The 25,747-nt window shown below is 40.5% G+C and overlaps 1 protein-coding gene across 1 annotated transcript in view; it reads right to left on the reverse strand.

Annotated features, from left to right (window-relative positions):
* TMEFF1 (transmembrane protein with EGF-like and two follistatin-like domains 1) overlaps positions 1-25,747 on the reverse strand; it is a 54,108-nt gene that overhangs the window by 16,870 nt on the left and 11,491 nt on the right. Inside the window, exons 4-5 of the mRNA XM_009996515.1 lie at positions 21,857-21,883; positions 10,079-10,175 (exon numbers count right to left, since the gene is read on the reverse strand). Of these exons, the coding sequence (XP_009994817.1) occupies positions 10,079-10,175; positions 21,857-21,883 (124 nt within the window). The remainder of the gene's footprint in view (positions 1-10,078; positions 10,176-21,856; positions 21,884-25,747) is intronic.

The following is a 25,747-nucleotide window of genomic DNA, read 5'->3' on the forward strand; positions in this document are numbered from 1 at the left end:
GCACACCGTGGCTCAGCCAGGCCCTCGCCAGACAGACAGACCCTGCCAGCAGGACACACAGCTGCTTTCTGGCCTACAGGATCTGCCTCTGCTTCTAGGATTTGGGCTATTCTCCTTCCAGTCCTTCTGCCTGAGGGCACTGCCTCTCAGGACACCTCTGCCCCTCAGAGCCCAGGCGCTGCTCCCCATCCAGCTGCAGACGCGCACCGCACCGCCCGCTTGCCAGCCACTGGCTCTGACTCATGGCTTGTTATTAACTGGAGGATTTGGGACCTGACATTTGTTTAGGCCGGGCATTATCCAAAGGATACAACCAGTCCATGTTGGTTGCAGGTCTGGAGTCCAAAGGTTCAGTGTTAGATATTCACTGAATTACGTGCCTGATGCCATTAGCTACATCTTTGACTACAAGCGTGATGCCCAATAGTATGTCTGGCCTTCACCTGGCCATAGAGTTACTGATATAGATGCTTTGACAGAGCTGCCTGGCGTGTAAAAGCAGGTGGTTTAAATATACTGTGGGATAATGAGCAGTTGAACCAGGCTTACATCCTTAAAAATAAAATATATTATTCTGCCTTATTATTCCAACATAAAAGCCTGAAGCCTTTCAGAGGGCTGAAATGGAATGAGTTAAGCTGAGAACACGGAAGAGTTCAAGGGCAGGTTGGAGTGGGCTTTAAGCAACCTGGTCTAGTGGGAGATGTCCCTGCCCATGCAGATGAGTTGGCACTAGATGATCTTTAAAGTCACTTCCAACCCTATGATTCTATGGTTGGGGCGTGATGCTCTGAAGGGAGCAGGGCTTCACAGATGCAATAGGGCAGCAGAGAGGGAGCCAAGAGTCTGCATTAGAAACCTGTACCCATCAGAGAGTCCATGTGGGGTACAGTGAAATTATCCTCACTCATAGCCAGTTGAGACCAGACTCGCAACACAGCCAGGCCTGATGGAAGTACTGAACTGGGAGACGGGAGCATTGAAACGTGAGGAGTGCTGCTCTCAGTAGAAAACATGAAATGAAAGTTATTTTTAACTGCTCAGTGTTTGTGAAGGAAGGTAGAACTGAGGGAGAGCAAGTTGCTACTTTGATGCTGCACGTGAAATACATTGAAACTGGCAGCTGAGTCCGTGCAAGAGGACAAGACCACCACTGCAGACTGGAACTAAAAAGCAACTCAGGAAAGTATTGAAGATCCCCAAACAAACCTGATATGAAATACTGAAAATAGGTGGTACACCCTGAAGTCAGACACCTACAGAGGGCAGACAAAATCTTGATACTGCAGGGATGACAGAAAATCCAGCCTACTGAGGGAAACATATACCCCCAACCAGCCAGTTTAAGTCATAAAATCAGGAACGCATCAAAGCCCAAGACCGCCAAGCACAACCCATGGGGCTGCACCCAACCCATGGATCATGCAAGAAGCACACAGAGGGAGGAGAAGATGCTGCAAACAGTGTTAATGAGCTAAAATTGGAGCACTAAAGGGCAAAAATCTTAATGGGATCTGTGTTTTGCAGGCAAAAAACCCATGCCATGCAAGGCATCAAGGACTGTGGGCTTTGCTTTTCTTTACAGCTGATGGAAACTGGGCACAAAAATGAAGTCCTATATTGTAATTTGTTCCCTGACAAGTCCTTCTTATGTTGGGGAGAGAGCAGGAAGAGAGAAGATGACAACATGGATCATGAATGAAGAGCAGGAAAATACCAGAGATCCTGAAGGCAGAGCGGGGAATATGTTGGAGGAGACAGAGGAGACCCTAAATGCAAAATTCATAATAGCCCACCTTTTAAGCACTTATCCTTACTTCTGCCTTATCTCCCACCAGCACTGCATCCACATGCAGCTCCCAGAGCTCTGCTGTGCAGCTGCAGCCACTTTCCAGCACAAATGGCTGATGAATGGCAGCCCTGGCATGAGGCCAGTCCGCCTCTGGCCACCAGGATGCGACAGGCACTGGGCTGCAAACTTAGCTTCAGGGGCAAAGGGATGCAAAGGTTTTGATCATATCTCTAAATCTTGTTCTCTGGAAGCCTGTAATGCGCTGGGGAGTGAGGGCACCGCCCTGAGCACAAGGGGCACACTTCCAGTCTTAGCTTCTTTCCTTCTTACCCATGACTACACAATTTCATCTGAATTTTTTTTTTTAAATAAAATGCAATTCCACATGAGTACATCCCCAGCCCCAAATGACTAGGTTATACAGTTGGAGAACAGGGAAATACTATGCAACAGAAGACAATTTTATAAAACAGAAAGTGACAGAAAGCCTATATTGGCAAGGTTTAGGTTAGGATTTTAGTCCATATTAAAAAAAAGGTATTTTGAACAGAATTTTCTACCTTACTTCTACTCACTTTAAGGACATATCAAAACACTAGCCTGCATTTGTTGAGATAACATCACAGCTTTGATTCATCACAGGCTTAATTATTTTTAACACTGATTTCTAGATAACATTTTCATTCTACTCATTATCGGAAAGAACAGAAGCAAGAGGCATTTTGATCCCTAATTATGAGAAGAATATAAATGCATGTGTTTGCTGGTGTAGGCAGGTAGGTGCATAATGAAATTAGATATAGAAACTCAATTATTTATTTTTTTTTATATAGAAGCATATTTTCCTATCTATATAGGAACTTTATTTCTTATGTGAGAAATTAACTGTCTATAACCTCTTAAACACTGCTATTTTGACCCCTGAGTATGCTTTCACTAGTGCTAAAGGCTGGTGTGAGTTTGGTTGGTTGACATAATCCAAGCAGACAATAGCATATGTCAGTTATACATAACTGCAGAACAACATATTGTATTTAAGCTTCTAGTGTGGAAAACCTGAGGTTCAAACCTACATCTGACATCCCTCCATGATGGAGGCAGACCAGAAATATGAATATGGGACAATCACAGCTGAGCTGAACAGCCATTCTGACTCCAGGGGTCATATGTAGAAAGTTTTCTAGGTAGGGAGCACAGAAGCTTGAGCTCTATTTTTTGAGTAAATGCCATTTTGACAGGTATGTGTATTGTGACTGCACAAGGGAATAAAAAAGGATCTTGTGAAAGAAAACATTTAATAATTTGAATTTTCTCAAAGAGAAAACGAATTTTTTTGAAAGCCTGTAAAACAAAAGTGTCAGAGTACTTTTAAATATCATAGTATCTCTCCCCTATATCTCAATTATTGATGTCTTGCTGGAGAGGGTTGCTGCTCAGTGTCCTCAACAGATCTTTTCTCTCGCTGAGCCCTGGAAAGTCAGCAGGATGTATTCAGGTGTTTCCCTGATGTACCAGGATACACAGAAAAAAACCCCTTAATTTTGTCACCCATCATTAGAGAGTTGACATGCTAAGGAAAGGGGCAGTATCTTGCTTTCCAGAATCAAATCAAAGTTCAGATTTCCTGTGAAAACATGCTTTTCTAAGTTGCATGTGTATCATTCATTAGCACCATTAGTAAAACAGAAAAGCATTTCATTTCAGGAAAGTACAAAGTGCTGTAACTAACCCAAACAAAAATGTTAGGTGTTTTTAATAAATAGGAAATGAGAATGCACAGCTCACTTATAAGGGGCTACTAGGAGTAACAAAGAAAATGTGTTGAGTAAAATGGTGACATGTTTGAAATGAACTCAGGCTGTGAGGCACTTGCTGCTATCAGTAAATTAATTAGATCCCCAGAGATGAGAACACATTTCAAGGCTCCTTGTTTTTCAGGCTTCAAGGTGTACGTGGTTTCTTGGAAGTTCTGCATGCTTAAAACCCATGGTAGATTCAAAGAAAAGAGAGGAAAAAAGGAAACGAAAAGCATTAAACAGAGTTGTGGGGTGGACTTGGCTACAGAGAGAGGCTGGTGTTTCCAACCAACAGATTAGTCTGCTGCATTTGCGCCCATCTGGGATTTGGTCTCAAATATGTTTTTCTGGCCTGGCCTGACAGAGAGTGCTGCTTGCTTCCCCTTCCCAGCAGCTGACAGCAACAGTATGCTTACTCACCTATTTTTCACACATCTGCTTACAAATGTAAAATGGAAACAGTAGAATAAAACAAAGTGTGTGAAATGCACACAGCTGGGTAAGTGTATGCTCGATGGAATGAATTTTGGTGAATTGAAATATCAGGGGTGTTGCAATGGCAGTTAGAAAGATAACCATGTCAAATGAAGTATTACCTTCCTTCCCTTGTGTGCTATTCTTCTCAGATGAAATGCGAACTAAGAAAATCTAGATTTCAAAGTGATTTCTCAACCTATTCAACTAAAGTTGTATCTTCTTTAAGTTTTTTGGCATCCTTTTAAAACTCCCTTTGCAGCACTGGGGAGATAAGGGCAAGAGAAGTAGATTTCAATTCTACAAGCTTCTCTGTGTCCTGCTTGAACTGCCTCTCAGCTTTTACTTCTTCCCAGCAATGCAGAACACCCTTTAAATACCATAAGCTTCAGATAGTTTCCAGCCATCCCTTTGCTTTAGAAAATTAGTCCTTACTTGCAGTTAGTTTCTAAAAGTATCACAGAATCATAGAATCTTAGGGGCTGGAAGGGACCTCGAAAGATCATCTAGTCCAACCCCCCTGCCAGAGCAGGGTCACCTAGAGTACATCACACAGGAACGTGTCCAGGCAGGTTTTGAATGTCTCCAGTGAAGGAGACTCCACAACCTCCCTGGGCAGCCTGTTCCAGTGCTCTGTCACTCTCACAGGAAATAGGTTTTTTCTGATATTCACCTTGAACCTCCTATGCTCCAATTTACACCCATTACCCCTTGTCCTATCACTGGTCATCACTGAGAAAAGCCTAACTCCATCCCCCTGACACTCACCCCTTACATATTTGTAAACATTAATGAGGTCACCCCTCAGTCTCCTTTTCTCCAAGCTCAAGAGACCCAGCTCCCTCAGCCTTTCCTCATAAGGGAGATGTTCCACTCCCTTCATCATCTTCGTAGCTCTGCGCTGGACTCTTTCGAGCAGTTCCCTGTCCTTCTTGAACTGAGGGGCCCAGAACTGGACACAATACTCCAGATGTGGCCTCACCAATGCAGAATAGAGGGGGAGAAGAACCTCTCTGGACCGACTAACCACACCCTTTCTAATGCATCCCAGGATGCCATTGGCCTTCTTGGCCACAAGTAGAGATGATGAACTGATGTTTGCTCTCACAAGAGCAACCTAACCCTTCCCTCCACTCTCAAGTAACAGAAACTTTCAAAGACTTGGTACACAAGCCATTATTATTGTCCATCTAGGATCTATTCTATTTCTTAATAGTCATTAAAATTAAAAGACCATTACACTATTCTCCTCGTATCAGCATTTCCTGTAGCCCAATTTTACATAATTCAGTAATTCCACAACACAATCATAAATCCCTTGTATATGTCGATTTCCTCTATTGTTTGTATTTGTGTGTTTTGTTTTTCAGACAGATAGGATTTTTTTCTGCTGGACCAGAAAGCTGTGAATTGCATTTACACAGGATTAAGATACCCTTCCTTATAAATACCTAATCCGCTATCATACCCTAAAAAGGACTAAGAAAAAATAAGTTGGCTATGGTAAATGAGTGAAAAATTGGCCAAAAAACCATGACGCCTTTGAACTTTTACAGTGAGGCTATTTTAAAGTTAATGATTTCCTCAACAAAGACAAAACAAAACAAAACAAAAACCACAAAAAAACCAACCAACCAAACAAAAAAGGAACATTATCTTTTAACCTACAACTAATGCAATGTATTCAATCATTTATACTGGAGGAAGGGAAAGTTGTCACTGGGCATAAGATGAAGGTCAAGATGACCACTCAAGTGGAGCCCTAACAAAACAGAAGAACCTCGTGAAACCTGAAGATGGAGGGAAAGCCACAGGACAGACTGAGGGTGGACTGGTGGGGAAGCAGCCCTGGAGAAGGTGACCAGAGAGACATTTTGATGGGCAGGGTAGAAAGGGAGGTACTGACCAGTCCTAGGCAGCAGCTTTACTTTTCCCATGACATATACAACCTATGTTTCAGTTTTGCTGCTAAAGGGGAAAAACATCATGGCCAATCCATGTGAAAGGTGTTGTCTGCTTCCTGTTACCAAAGGCCTAGAGAAAACCACTGCACAGACAATATGGCACAGTATGCATTCACGCAGCTTAAGACTAGTGTATCCACAAGTGATTTTCTATGATCTTGAAAAGCCTGCTCATAAACTAAGAACTATTTAAAATACTTTTAAGTTAAGTGTGAGGAAAGAAAAAAAATATATATGGAGAAATATATTTCTGTGATGTTTCCTTGATCTGATTTCTTTTTGCATTTAAATAAAGATATAATGTACTGATTTGCATACAGTTGAACACTAATTTTCTAAGTATGGCATGCTGTTTATGACAACCATCTCTCAGACTTACTTCTTTGACTCAATCAGTCCTCTTAAAATCAACATTGAAATTTTTGCAAAGGCAGTGGAAATTATAAAGTTGTTTGTATTTTTGCATTCAATTTACAATACATTGCAACCACTTCTGGTTTAGATAGATAACGTTTCTGAGACATCAAACAAAAAGAAAATACAAATCTAAAACTGCAAAGCTTGGATTCTTCAGACTATGTGTGACCTTCTGCAATAAAAGCATATATAGCAACTTTGATCAACCATAATACTTTAATGCCAAACATGAGAACAAAAAACTCATAAATTTTTCAAAGGGGAAAATATAATTACAGAGCAGCAAAAAATTAAAATCACTAATTTGGAACACGGGGTGCATATCAGCTGTGTACAACTGAACTTGTTTAAATTTGTTTATAAAACACACCAAGATTTGGTAGTTATACAGAATAACTTAGTCTTGAAGGGAAATGTGGAAATCACCTAGTCCAACCCCCTGTTCAAAGCCGGCCCATGGCTGTGTCTGATCGAGTTCAGGCCATCTCCATGGATGGAATCTCCACAGCCTTGTTCCAGTGGCTGTTCACTCTCACGGTGGAAACATTTTCCATTATGTGGAATCTGAATTCCCTGTGCTCCGACTCACACCCAATACCCTTCATGCTATCACTGTGTACTTCCAAGAAGGATGGACTTGCTCTGACATCAGCAAGTCCAACTCTAAAAATCAGGAAATGACACGTGGCTGTTCCCACGTTCCTACTCCTGCTTCTTTGTTGCATGAATCATCTTACAGTTTTCACTGTAATTACCAGGTGCTGTCATTTTTTTTTGCAAAGGACTCCCACATCTTTCCAGACCCAAAGGACGAAAAACAATCCGTATGGAACAAAACTGTCTTTAGCAGAATCTTTCCATTATTGGGGGAAAAGGTGCCTATTCTGTGTGCCAGGTTGTTGTGGCTGGCCTGAGATTTCTCACCAGTGCTAGCTCATTTACCTAAAACCACTCAGTGCTTTGTGACATGGATGTCTCCCCTTCCACCAGTTAAGTGTCTGTCCATGGGCTAATAATTTTATCCATAACTTAATTTCTTAATTAATAAAAAAGAGAGTACAGATACTATTTTGCTTCTCTGGAGCACTTGGAGCAGAAAGAGCTGACATTTTTAAGGTCTTAGACTGCACCACTTGAAAGAGGATGAAAAAATACATAATTGTGCATTTATTGTAAGTATTACACAGCATCTAATAAATAAGGCTTGATATCAGTGACCTGAACATTAGGAGAGAGTTCACCTAACTCATACAATCGCTATCATGATGCAAACTCCTCTTAAAATTCCTCTGTAGTCACATGAATATTAAATATTCTAACATCACAAAGTCCAAGCAAGGGCTATTGAGGCCTAAGAGATCTATTTTAATGGAACTACATGTAGTTTGTGGTTCAGTAGACATTACCCCACGATCCAAAAAAAGTTACAGTGGCCAAACTCATGCCTTACAAAGGAATATCAAAACAGAGCATTTATGGAATTAGGCTGTATGTGTGATTTGCTAGAACTAGTAGTGATAGTGGTTGCAATATGGTGCAAAATTAAATTAAATAATTATATAAACTGAAAAGTGTTTATACAACTCTGATGAAAAGTACTTGTACTGCCAACAATTTTATACAACTTTATTGAATGTTATGAGTTTAAAGACTACGTTGAAACCTAACAAGAAAAGGAGTAAGAATAAGATGTAAAAATCATTCTTAGGATGTGCTCTACTAGCGTTTCACAAATGGAAGATTTCAATCCCACCTTGTTTTGATTTTAAGAAATGAAGAAGCTGACTCTTAACTTCTATTTAAGCAAATCTATAGCTTTCTATGTGACTTGTCTAAATTAGCCTTGTGAATGCAATCTGTGTTAACAGTCTGATTTAATCTAAGTTAAATAGGCAGTAAATATCACTAAGGCCTATTATAATGCCCAAAAGTACTGAAAAAAAAATATAAAAAAAAGAAATTATTTAGGTTGGAAAAGTGACAAAAATGAAAATATTATCTGATAGATTGTGACCAACCCTCAGGCAATAATTTCTAACTTGAGTATTTTCTACATAAAAATTTTTGTTTCCGTATGTTTTTTTAATGAGGACTGATTAAAAAAAAAATCTTAGAGGCAAAAATACACTCTCTTCCTGTAGTCAAGAAGAGGGAACATGGCTTAATTTTATGTGAGCAGGGTGTTAGGAATAAACCTTCTGCTTTCCTCAACTTTATCCTAACTCTCTTAGAGATAATACATAGGCAGAGGAATGCCAGCTCTATAACTATATAATGGATTGGCAAGCTTTTACTGAAGTCAAATGCTTTGAGATTTATATCCCAAAGCCAAGAACACATTTCAGTGCATATAACAAACAAATCTATACCCATCTTGCCAGTCATAAATGAAACAGACCAAGGCAATATTGCAGAAAAATACTAGCATTATAAAAACCAGTCACAGATCATTTGTCTCTCCACAAAAGAGCAAGATTACTTTGGTACTATGACATTTTATGAAATGTGAAGTATCATGCTAGTATTCACAAGTACTATTACCATTCTGGTTCCCCTTGTATGCTATGCTTTAATCTTGAATGCAAATCTTGAATATTAGTGCTAGGCTCCTTTACTCCCTGAGATGTCTTCACGCTGATATCCCACAATAAAATCTTGCACAATTAAGACATATTTCAACATGAAATGGCTTCCAGCTGGAAGCAGGGAGAAGGAAGAGTGATGTTTTCCCAGATCAGCAAGGTTTAGGGACAGTTATTCTGAGATGCTATTCCCTCCATGTACACAAAAATGTACCATATGCACGTTTCTTACACACCTTCACCCGCTGCTTCTGCAGCTGTAACCCCAGTGACTGCCATCAGCCCGGACCTCTAGCTAAACCCATCAATTACATGGGATTTCTTTTACCCCCCAAGAAACCTTAATGCCTCACAGGGCTGTCTAAAGGAGCTCTCTCCTCCATGATGTCCCTGCCCCTTCTGACAGCCACCTACAAGATCCTGGACAGCCAGGGTATATTCTAACCATCAAGCATCTTGAGTAGGGAAATTTAGAGTATCTGCTTGTGCATTATGGATTGTCTTTAAAATCCTCTTATTTCTTGATCAGTCATTTTGTTCCCTGACAAGTGACTGATAGTTTTCATCAGTTTTCCCCTGGGTGCATGTAGGAGGTCAAGTGGCACAGTGCATTTGGAAGAAGTGACTAGCTCTGGTCACCAGTTCAACTTTGTGTTTATATCCAAGCTTTGTACTGATGGAAACAACTGCCACTAACACTTTATGAATAAGCAGAACATAGAGGAGGGAAAAAAGGTCCCAGACATGAATTATCAGTATTTATTTTGCATTCCTGTTTGGTTTTGGGGGTTTTGTTGCCAAGATAAAACAAATCAAAAATCCTTTGTTTGAAAAATATTTGATAAAGATTCTCCAATATAGCTTTTTTTTTGTTTTCTCCCTTTACCTTGCAACTGCAGATGGCTTGATTTTTACAAACACACATCAAACACATTCTTACCGGGCAGCATTAACGGAACAAACATGGTGAAGCAGATCATCATGCACTTTTTCTTTTTTTACATTTCCCCCCCTTTTTTTCACTGATATTTTAAAGGAAAAGTTATTACTTACCCAACATTTTCTGCATCTTCATCACACTCAGCCCTGTATTTGCAAACTCCACATTTTGAGTGTTTTCTCTGAACTTCTGTCCCAGATCCTTCATACTCTAAAAAAATAAGGTATTGTTAACAGAAATAATGACTTTCATATTAAGCTCAGATTTTGTTTACCTAAATCCATTTGCCTTCAGATATATTGCCAACATGAAGTTATCAAATAGTGGAGCTGTTAACCTTAATAGTGCTCCCTTTTTCAAAATCAGGCAATTAGAGTTTGGTAGAACTGACAAGTAACAACAAAGCCTTCCTGAAAACACGAATGCTTCATTGATCGACTCTTCCTTTATTCTCATTTCAATTATTTGTATTTATACTCACCTCACTGGACACACAACCAGCAGTGACACGTGTCCCAGTCATTTTTAATCTTAATTGGCACTGATAATGTGTAAGCCCTGTGCTTTTTAATGTCCTTGAATATTAGGTAGTGAGGATTTTAATGCTATTTTCTTTGACAGTCTACAATTCCAAATATCTTTATGCAAGGTTATTGCTTGCATTTTTTCCCCTTTCTCTTTCAGATTAAGGGATTAGGCTCTGCTCATCTCTCATATGTGTCGTGGTATATTTTCCAGATTACCCTGATTAGTCATAACAAGACAAAAAAAAAAAAAAGTCATTTTAGCAAGAAACTGGCAGAACTGTTATGCATCCTAAAAAGTAAAATTAATATCTCAGTTATTCTGATAACTAAAATATCTGCTCCGGTTTTACTGTTGACATGGACATCAAAACTCTCCATTAAATAAAAGAGAAATAAACTATACTCTTACTGTTTCACTACCATTAGTCACTTGTATTTTTTATTTTAACAAAATTATAAAGGAGCCCTAGATATTTGAAAAGAAGGAAAAGAACCACATAAATCTGCAGAGGTAGTAAAAAACCATTTAACAAATCACAGTACCATGGTGTTGTACAGCTACACAAGGCTGTTGGATGTTTAGAGATCAAAGTGATTCTCCTTCCCATAGCAGCTTTCTGTGCTGTAGCAACAGCAAATCAAACACCACCAATTAAACAGCTGCATTTACATTACTGCAATGTAAACAGGAAAAAAGAAATCCACAACAGTAAATCCTAATTTTGCTGGATCATGGCTGAAGATATCTCCCTGCTAACTGTGGAGCTGCGCTTACATGAAGAATAGTGCAGATGAGCCTCTCAAATTAACTTCTGTCTAGAGCATGCTGTGAATTTTTCGAAGATTGATACATAGCAAATTTTATTTTAAAATTCCTGAATTCTATCACCACACTTCTTAAGTCGCAGTAGAGGTGATTTGCTTTTATCTTTACGAATGTACATCTTATTTGATTTTTTGTTCTTTGTAGATACCACATTCTTATGCCTGTATTCAGCATCCTAAAGTGCCCTTTACTGTCAGATTTCACTTTTCCATGCCAATAAACGATGCCCTACTCTTTAAATAAGTTAAACAAATGGTGCTTCTTATGGCTTTCATTCATGGTATTTCCACTTCTTTTGTTGTTCTTATGACTCTCAACACCCTTTCCCAGCATGTTAACACCCTCTGGAGTTACAGGTGCAAGAGCTGGACACACTGATCCAGAAGAGTTGTAATCAGAGGCAAATTCTATCTCTGATATACTTCAGTTAAAACATCCAACAATTGTATTAAATTTTGACCAGTTTTCTTCATTGAATATTATTATTATTTATTATTATTATTCATATTCACTTTATTATCCACCTTATTCCCCAGTAAGACCTTTTCAATCTGTAGGAGAGAGGCTGATATCCAGGAAAAATCACCTAGACCTTGGACTCACTACATATAACTCTGTCCTGAGACATGAAAATCCTGCCTGCTTTTGCATCCTGTTAGGTTAGTGCACCTTATTCCCCAGTAAGACCTTTTCAATCTGTAGGAGAGAGGCTGATATCCAGGAAAAATCACCTAGACCTTGGACTCACTACATATAACTCTGTCCTGAGACATGAAAATCCTGCCTGCTTTTGCATCCTGTTAGGTTAGTGACCTGTCATCTTATCACCCAGACCTGACCAGTACTGACTGATTTGCTCCCAGATCATCAGTGGAAGGGGTCACGAGGCCAAGAACAGTCCCTAGAAACACATTCATTTTGTCATGACTTCTTAACGTTTAACAATCCATTGATTAGCAATATTTTTGCACATTAGATGTGTGCTACATGGCTGATGTGCCCCCCAGTTACCCAGACTTTTCTGAGATTGTCTTTGACAGAGAAAGGTTATGGTTTTGAGGTGGCACGCTTACATAAAATGTTCTGTTGCATCAATGTCTTTCTTGGGAAAATAAGTTTAAAAATGGGTAAATTTCTCAAAAAAGGTTTTCCGTGAACCCATGAGGATTGGCATTAAATATTTTCCCCTCTCTCAATTCTGTACTTAGTTCATTCTTCCACCATCCATTCCACTGCTTTGCTTCTGAAGGATGCCAGAATGAGGCTGTAAGCCCCCTTGATAATCACACTTATCTTTAAAAAAAATATTTGTATGTTTTTTCTCATTGTTCTAATGAAGAAAAAGAGACCAAAGAAGTCATCACCAGTCCAGAGAGACCTTTACCACCCAATTTCAAATCTTTCAAGTGCAAACGAGACAGACCTGCTGGTTACAAAACACCTGTCTACAACATTTGTTGCTTAATATCCTTCTGCAGCACTGCTAGCATGGAAAATATTTCATCATATCCTAAATATATGATCTGACTCGACTACAAATACAACCAGAATGCTTCACAGAGCCCTTTAGCTACTCTATTAGCATTTCAGTTTTGTAGTGGAGCTAAAGCAGCAACACAGAAACACACTCACACACTCTTCCTCCTGAGCTTCAGTTCTGCTCCCTGTGAACAGCTAGGCAATAGTCATCTGCAATTTTTAGAAGCGTCTTTCATTACCAGCTAGCTGCATGATGTTTCAGTACTAGCAGCATGAGACACTACACCTAAGTTAGACTGGAGTCCTTGAAGTAAATGCGGCTTTTCCCACTGATACAGAATAGATAAATACTGGTTTTCAGTCTGAATTGGTGGCAGACATTTTCAGTACCCCTTTTGTGTGTTGCTAAAATAAGCTAACTGGTTAACATTTGAGAGCCTAAGTTTCTCTGGTGCAAATGTCTCCAAACACGCAAAGTACCTCTTGACAAACGGTCCCTCCCTTTTCTTTTCTCCCCGACATTTGATTGTTCCTAAATACGTTATAGCTATTAATTTTAATATTCCAATCAATCAGATCATCCCAGTAGGTTTCAGTAATATCGATTAGGTCATAATATGCTTCTAAATGAGTAGTTCAGCCACTCTTGTTTATTATGCAGGCTTTTAATGTTGATGTATAGATGATTACAAAATTTCTCCTCCTCAGTTTCTTTGGTATCTTGATTAATTCTGTTCTTTGACATCTTAATTTTGCGTTGAGTGAAAGCTCATTTTCCCTCTCTTTTCAGCTTCCTTTTGTGTTTCAGGGCAGCGCCTCATTAAATGCTCTGTCCTTCAAAAGAAATGAGGAACAGGGATGGGATCTCTGACTCCCAGTTGTCTCTCTGAGCTGCACTGCTCCCTAACACTTCTCCTCGAGTCATTATTCCTCTGCAGAAGATGGTCAGCTCTATCTGAGGAACTGCAGGATAGGAGCCTGCAAACGGACAGTAGCTGTAGAGAAATTGGCCAGCAGTAAATTGCTTCCCTAGGCAGCTCATTTGTGTGCTCCTGCAATGGTAATATGGCTGGGTTTCTGCTGAGGGCTTTCAATCAGGTCTGAAGCAAAAGCATCAGTCTGTATCAAGGTGAAGTTTGGTCTGCCCCAGGGCACGGCATGGAAAGGGAGCTCTGCTGGATATATGTATTTATCGCTGTTCCCAGTGAAGGAGGGGGAGCTTGTGGGGAGCTGCAACTACTCAGTAGCTGAATATGGGCAGAATAAGGAGTCATGTGTCTGGGAGAGCCTCTCTGAAAAACAATTTCTATCTGTTTTGGGAGCTTCATGATTTTTGCTGATGTGCTATCTCATGGAAGCAACTAATCTCAAAAAGAATTTGGAAAAACAGGAAGGGCCACAGCAAACCCCCTGCTGTGCCCTAAAGTACAGAAGAGATGCCCTGTGCTTAGACTGTGATTCCCTCAGTACAGCTAGCCCTGGAAATTCCTCTCAAAATACCAGTCCTTAGCACACACATTACAACTTGAACACTTCAGTGACTTATTCTCTCTTCCATTAAGTTTCAGGGCAGCTTTAATGACACAGTTAAAATGGAGATTGTCCCTGTAATTTAAAACAAAGCTACAAACTTGCTCTTCTGTCTGTAAGTTTGTATTTAGAACAAGTGCAATGACTACTCTTAGTTATCCCAAATTCTTGGCAAGCAGTGTGTCTTGAAAAAGACAAGAATGGGCATCACAGGTTTAACTTCAGGATGCTCAGTCTATTTATGGCCAAGGTGCCTGGAGGAGGGGTTTTTGAAGTTTGATACCCTAATCTCAACCCAGCCAATGTGATACCTTTGCGCAGCAGTCATGGTAATGAAAGCATGTGAACTTTTAAACAAAGGCCTTGGGGATGTGCCTGCAAGACTTCCCACCACCACTGCCTGTGTTATGTGTGAGGTATTTCACATGTTTGACAACTGTAACTTCTATTTAACTTCTATGCATTGTGACACCACAGATAATGGTGGAGAAAGCTGACACACTGAGAGTTGGATTGGCTTTTATGCTGCAGGACCCCATGGCTGGAGAACTCAAATATCCATGCACTCCACTGTCCTGCTTCAAATGCAGCTAACTCCGTTTTCTCCAAAGACACAACAGCTTCAAAGTAACCACCAGGAAAATTATTTATGAGTAGCTGATGGTGGAAAAGGGAAAGAACAGGGAAGTCGCCAGATGTCAATGGCAGTGTCCCACAATGTCATGAACATTCCAAATGCCATTCTGCCCACATTTGCTATCTGTCATCCTGCACAAGAGGAAGGAGGAATCTGCCCTTCCATGCCCCTGGCTCCAGCATCCTCTCGAGCAAGTTCCAGCCCCCCTGAAAACACTGCTTAGAGTAAGTTTTCACGAAAAGAAGGCCTGAATATGCAGGCCCTTTGCCTCTGCCTAGCTGAACCTTTGATGAAAAAACAACAAGTTTTAGTTCATTGTTAACCTTTCCTACAGGGAGTAGGATCTCAACAGAAATAAACAGGGCTATTTGAAGCTAAAGTGATGTTCAGTGACAAGCCATGTGATGGAATTGGCACTTCAATCTTCCTAAGTCACACATCATTATAGAAATATGCTAAAAGATGTGGCTTTACCTTCTATCCAGGGTGTTAATCACCATCAAGTTTCTGCAGTCATATTAAAATACATTAAAACAAATCAGTAGCATTGTTACAAATTTAAATAAAAAACATTCAAGGTTCTAAACTGTGCCTGTTTATACCACCCTGACTGTGTGACAATTACTGGGTAAGTGTTGTCCCCAGTGAGGGGAAGGAACAGATGGCAGCCTGCTAAAAAGCACATACTGTATATCAATTTATTAATTACTAAATGCAATCTGCTAGATGTTCATCACAAGATACTTTAGCTATTAAATTTCAGAGGGATTAGAAATTCAAAACAAATTATTTTAATAATAATTAACTTGGCTATATGTATTGCAAGCATGTTATTTCCTTAGCTTAGAAGCCTGAAATTATTTGGTGCCATCTGTCTAACTACCATTACATATTTTTTAATATCAGAGATGTATTTTGCTTAGGTACACAGCTAAACACTGAACAAAAAAAGAATAAAAAATTCATGTTGTGGGCAGAGTAGGGCACTTAGAAATTTTAGCCTTGTTGGTTGATTATTAGAACACAGAACCTGCCTTTTTAGGACACTGATTTGTCTCTGAGAAGCTGGCTTGAAAAGCTGTTACTGCTTTGATGGCACATGTAACACATTCTGATAGTTTTCAACACATCCTTGCAAAGGTGTAACTATATCACAAAGCCTCCTTTTCTTCAGACTAAACAGCCCCAGTTCCCTCAGCTGCTCCTCATAAGTCTTGTTCTCAAGGCCCTTCACCAGCTTCGTTGCCCGTCCTTGGACACGCTCCAGCACCTCAATGTCTTTCTTACATTGAGGTGCCCAAAACTGGACACAGTATTCAAGGTGTGGCCTCAACAATCTTGAGTGCAGAGGGACGATCACCTCCCTGGTCCTGCTGGCCACACTATTTCTAATACAGGCCAGGATGCCATTGGCTTTCTTGGCCACCTGGGCACACTGCTGGCTCATATTCAGCCACATGTCAATCAGAACCCTCAGGTTCTTCCTTAAGCCTGTAGCATTGCATGGGGTTATTGTGGCCCAAGTGCAGGACCTGGCACTTGGCCTTGTTGAACTTCATGCAACTGACCTCGGCCCATTGATCCAATCTGCCCAAGTCTCTCTGTAGAGCCTCCCCACCCTCAGGTAGATCAACACTCCCTCCCCGCAGATAACTTGGTGTTATCTGCAAACTAACTGAGGGTGCATTCTATCTTCTCATTGAGGTTGTTGATAAAGATGTTAAAAGGAAGTGGTCCCAACACTGGGCCCTAAGGAACACCACTTATGATGGGCTGTTAGCTGGATTTAACTCCACTCATCACCACTCTCTGGGCCTGGCCATCCAGCCAGTGTTTTACCCAGCAAAGTGTATGCCTGTCCAAGCCATGAGCAGCCAGTTTTTTATCAGAATGCTTTTGGAAACAGTGTCAAAAGCCTTAGGAAGTCCAGGTAGACAACATCCACAGCCTTTCCTTCATCGACCAGGTGGGTCATCTTGTCATAGAATTTAGACCAATGGCTCTGATTGCCCTTTCAGTTGTCTCACTGATAGCTGGGAAACGTCATCCTTGAATCTTTTTTAGAACCTTGACAAGGACAACGGCATTAACGCAAGGCTGGAGGATACTTCAGCTAAATGATAAGACTCCTATCTCTCTAGGAGTCCTGAGAGCCAGCTCTTTTTACAGCAAGAGGCAAGAAGATCACTGAGATGACTGCTTCTTTTTAGAGCTTCTTGGCTAGTATCAAGTTGTGAACATGTGAAAAAAACTCACCCATTTGCACATAGAAAGCATCTTGTAAAAAAATAAAATAAAATTGTAAAAGCTCAGCTCAGTCATTCATATAAACCTGCCAAAGTTAGTCTTCCTGAGGCTACTTTATTGGGTCAGCACAGTTCTTTTTACAGGAAGATGTTGGCAGGTTCCACTAGAAATAAAATATTTTAATTCTTGTTAGACAAAAAGAAAATGTGTCATGCAATCTAGCAATCTACCTCTTTTATGTACATGTGACAGCCTGAGGACCACAGAATGACAGAATAGTGGGGGTTGGCAGAAACTTCTGGAGATCAGCTAGTACAACCCCTCTGTTAACCTAATTCTTCGTGCCTGGATCTGCCAGTTGTGGAAGTGCATCCAACAGGTCAAACAGTATTGCAATTTACAACTGGCAGAGATGAACATTTATCTGAGCCTGTAACTTCTCTGTCACCAGTTCTGCCTCGAACTCTAACAAATTGCTGCTTAAACAAAGTGGATCAGGAGCTGGTTTTATGACTGTTTCCTTCAGAAAAGGGAAATTGCAAAATTATTCCTGTGAGATTACAGCAAGAAGCCTGTGTCTTAAAGGGATGCCTGAAGGATCCTACCATCTTCAGCTGTGACCTCAAATAAGCAACTTTTTTAGTTCCACTCTGACATTGCTTTCTGTAGGGGTGAAACATAATGGTAGAGTAAGGAGATTTTTGAACTTTCACCAGTTTCTGAATTAGCAGTCCGTATTTTTCTTAGAAGGGCCTTCAGGATACCCATTGCCACAAGTTTCATAAGTGCAATTTTTATTATGCTAATTGAAGGTTCAGACTTCTGAAACGAGCAAAATGAGCCATTTTATTATGACTCTTCATTAAGACTGTGCCATCGGAGCATAGAAAATGGAAACCATTTATCCAGAATGTCAGAGGGCAACTAGACAATTGTGTCACCCTTAAAAATGATATTTCTTTACCTCGTTCAAGCTTGCTGAAAAAATTTTCCAACTCTTAGTTCTTTCTCTAAAATCTAGTATCTTGGTAACACTAAACATGATTAGGGAGAGAACCTAGATCAGTAGTTCCAAAGTATTTAGTATTTTTGTGGTACCTAACAACTTCTAAGGCAAGATGTTGTCTGAAATAGCCTCTGAGGAAGAGGACTATGGTGGGGTTTTTTAATCAGTTCTAATTCTTTTGTTGTTGTTGTTGTTTGGCTTTTGATATTTTTATTTTTTTTTACATAAAAGTGAATGCATTTAACATCATACAGTTTGGGAGTAGGAGGGAAAATCTGCATCAAGTCAAGTTTGGGAATCATTAGTAAGCTTGTTCTGCTTCTGCAAAGGGAACGAGAACAGTGTGAACCTCTCACACAAAATCTCAGCTGCACAAGAGGCAAGCAGCTAATTTCAGCAGTGGAGACTGTCACAAGCAGAGCTATAGCAACTGAAAAGCACAACTCGGACACTTTCCCAGTACTTTCCTTCACAGTTGAAAATCTACCAGAAACCAGTACATCTCCTGCATGGCAATGGCAGCACTCCCTGAACATGTACAAGCAGCTGCACTTCTCCATTCTGTGTGTGCAAGCATCACCAGGCATAAGTAATCACACTAATTGCATGTTTAAGAAACATAGCAAACACCAATTCTATGATTAACATCTGGAAACGTGAATCCTATGAAGAAAACAGGAATCTCTAAGCCAGCAGGTTTGCTCACTTGCTGGCTCTCTCACACTTATCCTTGTGTTTTTCTACTTCCATTGCTGCTTCCTCGTACTCATAAGCAGTAGCTCTACCTAACACACAGGGCACAGAAGCACCTCATACAACTTGTTTCCTATTTGTGTACCCTTAGCCAAGAGTATGGCATCAAAATATCAGGCCTTGGTCATTATTATATCTCAGCAAGTATCGGCTTCCTCCAGAATTAAAAAGGAAAGGTTGGTCCAGGAAGGAGCTGTGCTGTGCTCCAGTCAGTCCCACAGCTGAAGCAAACAAGGAGGCCAGACTGTGATGTGCACCAGGAAGCACCCTGACCTGCAGGTCACCCTCTGCCCAGGTTCTTGCCCTTTCTCCTTGTCTGGATCCTGAACAATGCACCTCCATCCTCAATAGGTTCAGTATTCTTTCAGAAGTTTTGTTTTAATTCTAAATTCCCTTAACTTGTAATATATCTTTGATGCTTTTAATGCCTCCTTGTAACACTTTTATAGTTATCTGAATAATGGAACAAAACCAATTCCAGATACAAAAAATGTCATGAGCACAAAAATACTTTTGAGGTTTTTTGGCCAGAGCAGAGTTCAATAACCAAAGCAACAGTGGATTCCATCCTTACAAGGATTGCTTTCAGGCACAGAAAATGACTCAACATGCTGAAGACTAGCAAACTGTTCCATAGAACTACCCAACACCCAGTTTAGTAAGGAAGGTGGATGGGGACAGTGCTAATTCAATGTGTCACAAATGGCCTAGATGTTTAAAAAAAAAAAAGTGCCAAGGAGGATTTTTCCATTTCTGGTTGTTTAAAATATTTTTTTCCGTCTAAAATACAGAACTAAACCCAACTGCTTTCATAATGAGCAGCAGCAAGAACACCTCAGTTAGCCCAAAGGCACTCTGAAGAAAGCCAAATAAATGAAAGTCTAACATCACAAAAATGCTGGAGGAGGTAGTGTGTATGTTGTCCCTTCTTTATTCAATACACAGGCAGTGCAGACACTCACCTGGGGCCAAGGGACCCAGATTCCATTATTTCTGCCTGAAGTAAACTGAACTTACTTATTCCACCTCCCAAGACAATGCACTAAAACTACTGCTATGATGCAGCGTGGAGGGACCACCAAATCTCCTCAGCCGATGATCTGTTTTGCATAAATAATTAAAATTCACTGGCACTCAGGAATCCCAGCTAACAAAACCTTTCTATAGCATGTATCCTCCCAACCTTCAGGCTGTCGCCTTCCTCCTGCTCCCTTTGTTCCAGGCTCAATGAATATTTCAAGGGAAAACAAACACAACAGCAGTGACCAGGGATGACCCATTCTGGAACTCTCTTACCATAAGACGGTGGACCTGGTTGTTTCCAGCCTCAAATCGAGCAACAAGTATATTTGAACTTAGATTTTTGCCCTCTTCAATGAGCAGCCTAATAAGCAAAACACAGCATGTTCTGTCCTACTTTTCTCCAAAGTGTTCATAACCCTTCGTAATAACTCAAAGAATCTCCACATCCATCAGTCGACTGCCAATCTCTTCCAGACCGAAACAATAAAATTTACAAGGGACTTGAATGAGAATTTTTGGATCTGATTGGGAAATACTGAAAAAAAAATATTAAAAAATAAGCCAAACAGCATTCAAACATTTCTAAAAGTATTCCAAAAATAAAAGTTAGATGTGGACTAAATAACTGTCATCTGTCTCCTATAAGACGTGCATAGCAGTAGTGAGGCAAGCAACGCTCAGCTTGCAGGGAGCAGCTGTAGTGGAGTAACAGGCTGCCCAAGGAAGGGGGAAGGGGAGGCAAACAGACCTTCTGGGGAAAGAGCAGTGATGCAATCTCAGGAAGAAAAGCTACAGAAAAGAAGTCACCAGTGAAGGTAACAAGAGGCAGTGTTTGAGCAGAAAATTGTTCTTTCAAACACTGCTCCCAAGGGAAACAGGTAAGAATGGCACTGTGCTAGCAGCAGCCCAGGAATTTACTGATAACTTCTTACTAAAGGGGATAGAAATGTCTTCTCTTCACTCATATTAAAAAAAGAGGGAGCTAGCTCCTGGGTTTTGGAAAGTTAACTGTTGTGTCTAGCCACACAGTGATGCTATTGATTATTTTCCATAAAGGAGCATTTTCAGGTCCCTATAGAAGACTTACAGTATTTGAAAACTCAGTCCCATCAGCACAAACTGCAACATGTTCTTAATAAAAGCAAACCCTAAAAGCAAAATGGCTTTCCTGGTTTTGTATATAGCTATATTGCACATTTTTCATTCTAGCTGTATTCTTGCTAGTAGCATCAATAATTGAATTTTATCTTATTTCTGTATTTTTTTTTAATCCTTGGAATCCTGTTCAAAGACAGAGACACCTTTACTAGTACCAACTGTGCTGCATCCCCTCTTTGAATATACAGCTTTGAAGAGAAACGTACAATATTTGGTAAACAAAGATATCATACTCTAACCATTGTATATTGTAGGCAACATGTTTGATCAAGGATGAAGTAATAACCATGTGTTGCAGACACTAAGGAAATTAAAACAAACAAAACAACAACATAAAAAACCCCAAACAAAACACCAAACAAAACCCAAAACCAACCAAAGGTAAGACATCTATTGCAAAAGGACTTTTCCAGGAGTAAAATACAGGTGAAACAGGGATCTAAATATTACATTATTTTGCTGGCAACCAATTAAAAACTATATAGGTCAAATCTGAAAGAACAGCACTGGTCAAAGACACACACTGCAAAATACTGTTCTGAAAGGGTCACATAACACTGCAACATAAAAGTTCGGGTTTAAGTTGTCATAATTTTTCCTTAATTCATATGTTGTACAGCAACCATGTACATAATACCAATATACATAGAGTAAAAAAAAAAAATAAAATTATCAGAAGTAAACATAATGGGGTGTGGTACTCACCTCCTTCTCCTGACCCAGAACCATTATCTGAAAAAGAAACAGATGGGGAGGGGAAAAAAAAGAAAGCAAATTAAAATATTGCTCCAGTAGCAACTGTTCAGGAACTTGTCACTGTAAAATATTACACACGTGTCACATTTCATGAGCCAGGTGTAAAAACAAACACCCCACATAAAGTCTGGTGCCCTTTAATACAGTTTGTCCATGTTTACTTTGCCCTATGCTCTCTCTTTACTGTCAAGGTATTTATGCTGAATGAACAGCATAATTCAGTACTGAAAACTAAATTACTCAGCCTTTTTACAACTGTTAGAGATTCAAACTTGCTAAACCTGAACAAGATGAAGAGTACATAGTCTGATTTTTGGAATCTACTTACAAAAGTATACTATTTTGGTTATTTACCCTCTGGCCTGGGAATGATACACAAAGGAGTAATATATAAATCACCTGACTACAGAAGTACCTCCAGAAGATGGCTGGTCCTCACAGTAAAATTGGTTGAAGTCATCTGACTATAAAATAGCTCCTCTCAGCTGAGTCAATCACTTTGTATAACGATGCTCTAACAGTATAGTCATCTCATTGACACTAGACTGACTGGATTAGCATCTGATGAGTGACAGCTTGTGACTGCATCCCCTTTGCATTAGCAGCTCAAGTATCAGCAGGACTTGAGTTTCCTCACCACCTCAGGCCAACTAATTCCACCTCAGAGCATTATGGAGCTGGCCAGGGATTTTGTGGGAGGATGTGCATCCCACTGAGCAGCACTCTGCACAGCATCTTCAGCTAGCACAGCAGTAGAGACAAGCCCTTAGACACGCACTCTGACTCACAAACCTCCCTCAGTCTTTCTTGCTCAAAGGAGGTGGAGAGGAGTGGATGGGATGGCAATTACTGTCAGTAAATTGGTCCCCATCTCTGCTAGCTCAGCTTCTCTGGAAGATGAGGAGAGGAGCAAAGCACACACTCTGCTCATCCCACACCTCTCCTTTTATGCCTGCTTTGATGAAGGAGAAGGCAGCTGAATTTATTTCCACAAATCTGAAAGAAGGAGATCAGACAGAGAGAGAAGTGGGGTTCTTACTTCCACATGAGCCCATTGTTCACTACAGAGGAAAACCCAACTCCCCCCCCTTTGCTCATTTCCCTCCCTCCCTTTTTCTTTAACCAGTTAGATTTCTAAGAATAATTCCCTCTAGTCTGTGGATGAAAGTGTGAAATTCCACATTACTGGGTCACTTTGCACATTAAAAATAATCTCCTGTCACATGGTGTATCAGGAATAGAGAGGTTTTTTCCTTGGCATAAATTTTCCTTTCCTCCTATACCATTATTCCATGTTTAATCAGCTGAGCTTATTACCTCACAGAAAAGAATGCAAAAACAGAAAGGCTCTTATTTTATTGACAGTTACCCACTTCCCTGACAAAGCAGACAGACCTATATAAAATGTCATTGTTGAGTCACTAAGAAACATGCCTTATGATGCAGTATTGCCTCATTAAGAAATTTGAGGGAGTATAATTTACTTATATGAGGTAAGGATATAGGCTTTGTAGGGGTGAAATGGTGTCATAAGCTCTTCTGGGGGAGAGAAGGCTGACACAACAACATGAGCAAGTTCAACATACAGTTCATATGAAAAACAAAGGCTAAAAATGTCTCAAGGAAACTTGACTGGTTCCATGTTTTTATTTCCAACTCCCCCTCTCTGACTGCTTTCCCCTGCACATTCAGCCCCGAGGTGAGGAAAGCTGCTCAGCTCCAGCGCCCGGAGCTCCTGCTACATCTCAAGGTGCAGATGCTGTGTGGCAGGACAGGTGCTGTCACACAGACACCACGAGCTGTAACCAGAGAGCCATGTCAATGACAGAGGTGATGCTCAGACCACCAGTCTCTGCAGATTGTTTGGCTGATACACATGAACTTCACAGGCAGCTCTGTCTCCACATGGCAGGACATCGCAGTGACAGGATAGAACCTTCCCTGCCTCTCTGGGCTTTCAGAACTCAAAAAAAACAAAAAAAAAAAAAAGAAAAAAGAAAAAAAAAAAAAAGAAGTGTCATCCTCTACAGCACTTCGCATCATTTTCAACTTTTCACTGGGACTTGTGCCTCCCCTTTAAGCCTGGGAGCTGTGGTAGGACTCTTGTCTCCAGGGTAACTGGGTAGCTAAACTAAGCTGGTGTTCAATTTTTTTTCTAAGCCTTGGCTAGATTTCACTAAGCAGCTGCTGGTTAAAAAGGTAACTTTTTTTTTTCTTCTTTTTTTCTTTTTTTTCCCCAAGCTTACTGGGACAGACAGCCCTGCTCTTTTCAGGCCCCTAACCAATTCAGGATTTCTAGAAGTGGTCTCGATGTATGAAGACCTGGCAAGAAATATGCCCAAACAAATATTGAAGTTGGACAGAAATAGCATCTCCCCCAGCCACAGGTCAGTAATTTGAGTTACTGACTTCCCTCTTTACTTAAGCCACTCTTTTCCAAACGTGTGCTTGTTAATTGTACTTGTAAAAATATGCTTATACACAAAGGTACAGGTTTCTGTGCAGGCTGCTTTTATCCATGGAGAAGTTCCTGGATAAAACACATACAGAAGCACTTGGATCAGACACAGCATCTGACCTACTGTAAGCAGTAGGCTTCAGTCAGAACCCTCAGAGCCCTTTTCTCTCTGAACAGGAGCCACTTCTGTATCGTGGGTCTGCTCTGGTCCAGAGGCAGAAGGTGCACCCTCCACACACAAAAGAGCCTGCAGCTTCTCTCATTCAGGAGGGATGGCTTTTAGCTCAAACTAGCATGAAAATTGAACCCACTTCTTCCCCATTTAGGGTAACAGCTCCAAACTGCTAAGTATAAACAGGAGAACACAGTCCACTGACAAATTTTAAGTGAGCAGATCCTTCCACGTGATTCATATGGAGCAGGTGATCCAGTGGGCACCTCCAGAGCAAACCTATCAGATCCTGCTCACAGAGGGTCAGGTAAAGAAATGCCAAAAGGCTGAACTTTGTTTATACCTATGTATGAAGCAGGTCAGCAGCTATTCAGCTACAGGTGGAACAGAACACCTCTTGACACACTTGGAAGTAAAACTGTATACTGTTCTCCAGAAAAAACAAAGAAAAAAAAAGTTTATTTGTGCAATTTAGGTTGCAAGGCTCAGCTGACAGCTGAGAAGGGATTTCCAGCATCTGAACTTTGGCACCCAAGAGCTAATACACTGTTTATACTCAAGTCTGGGATTTTCCCCTAAGCTTTTGGGATATAGCTGAGGGTGGTTTTAATACAAGGACAGTATGTGCCACTTCTCTGCATTAAGCAGAAATTGGTCTTCCCACACCAGCACTCCAGAAACTTCATTGAGCAATTCCTGGGTAACGTCAACTCTTTTATTCAATTATTTTCAGTTACTCATCATATGAAGTAGAGCTGAAAGACAAAAAGGTCAGCTGCTATCTCAAGTCACAGTTCCCAGTTAACTAACTATACTTTGCCTGGATTTTCCAGTTAACTGAACTAACAAAACAGTTCTCTCCACAGTGGGGCAGGGCAAGCTTTCTGCAGTTCAACTCTGGACACAAGTTCCAAGCTGAAGTTCCAAGCTGAAGATTGGATTAAACTATCAAGAACTTGCTACCAAAGAAGACCATCCTGATCAAAGTGAGCACTAAGCAGAGTAACAAGAGTGCTGTTGCATTGTACAGTGACAGCTTTTAACTTTTGCCCTTTCCTCAACTCCACCACCTCCTGCCTCAGTGCAGGCCCCTCAAATCTCCCAACAGCAGCACAATGGCCAGCACTTTGGAAAAGACCCAAAATCAACACAGACCACTTCAAGCCACCAGCCAGAGCAAAGCCCAAAGCAAAGCAAGCTTCAGCTTCCT

The sequence above is a fragment of the Chaetura pelagica genome, unplaced genomic scaffold (genome assembly GCF_000747805.2).
Source record: "Chaetura pelagica isolate M959 unplaced genomic scaffold, ChaPel_1.0 scaffold82, whole genome shotgun sequence".
In the NCBI taxonomy this organism is placed as follows: domain Eukaryota; kingdom Metazoa; phylum Chordata; class Aves; order Apodiformes; family Apodidae; genus Chaetura; species Chaetura pelagica.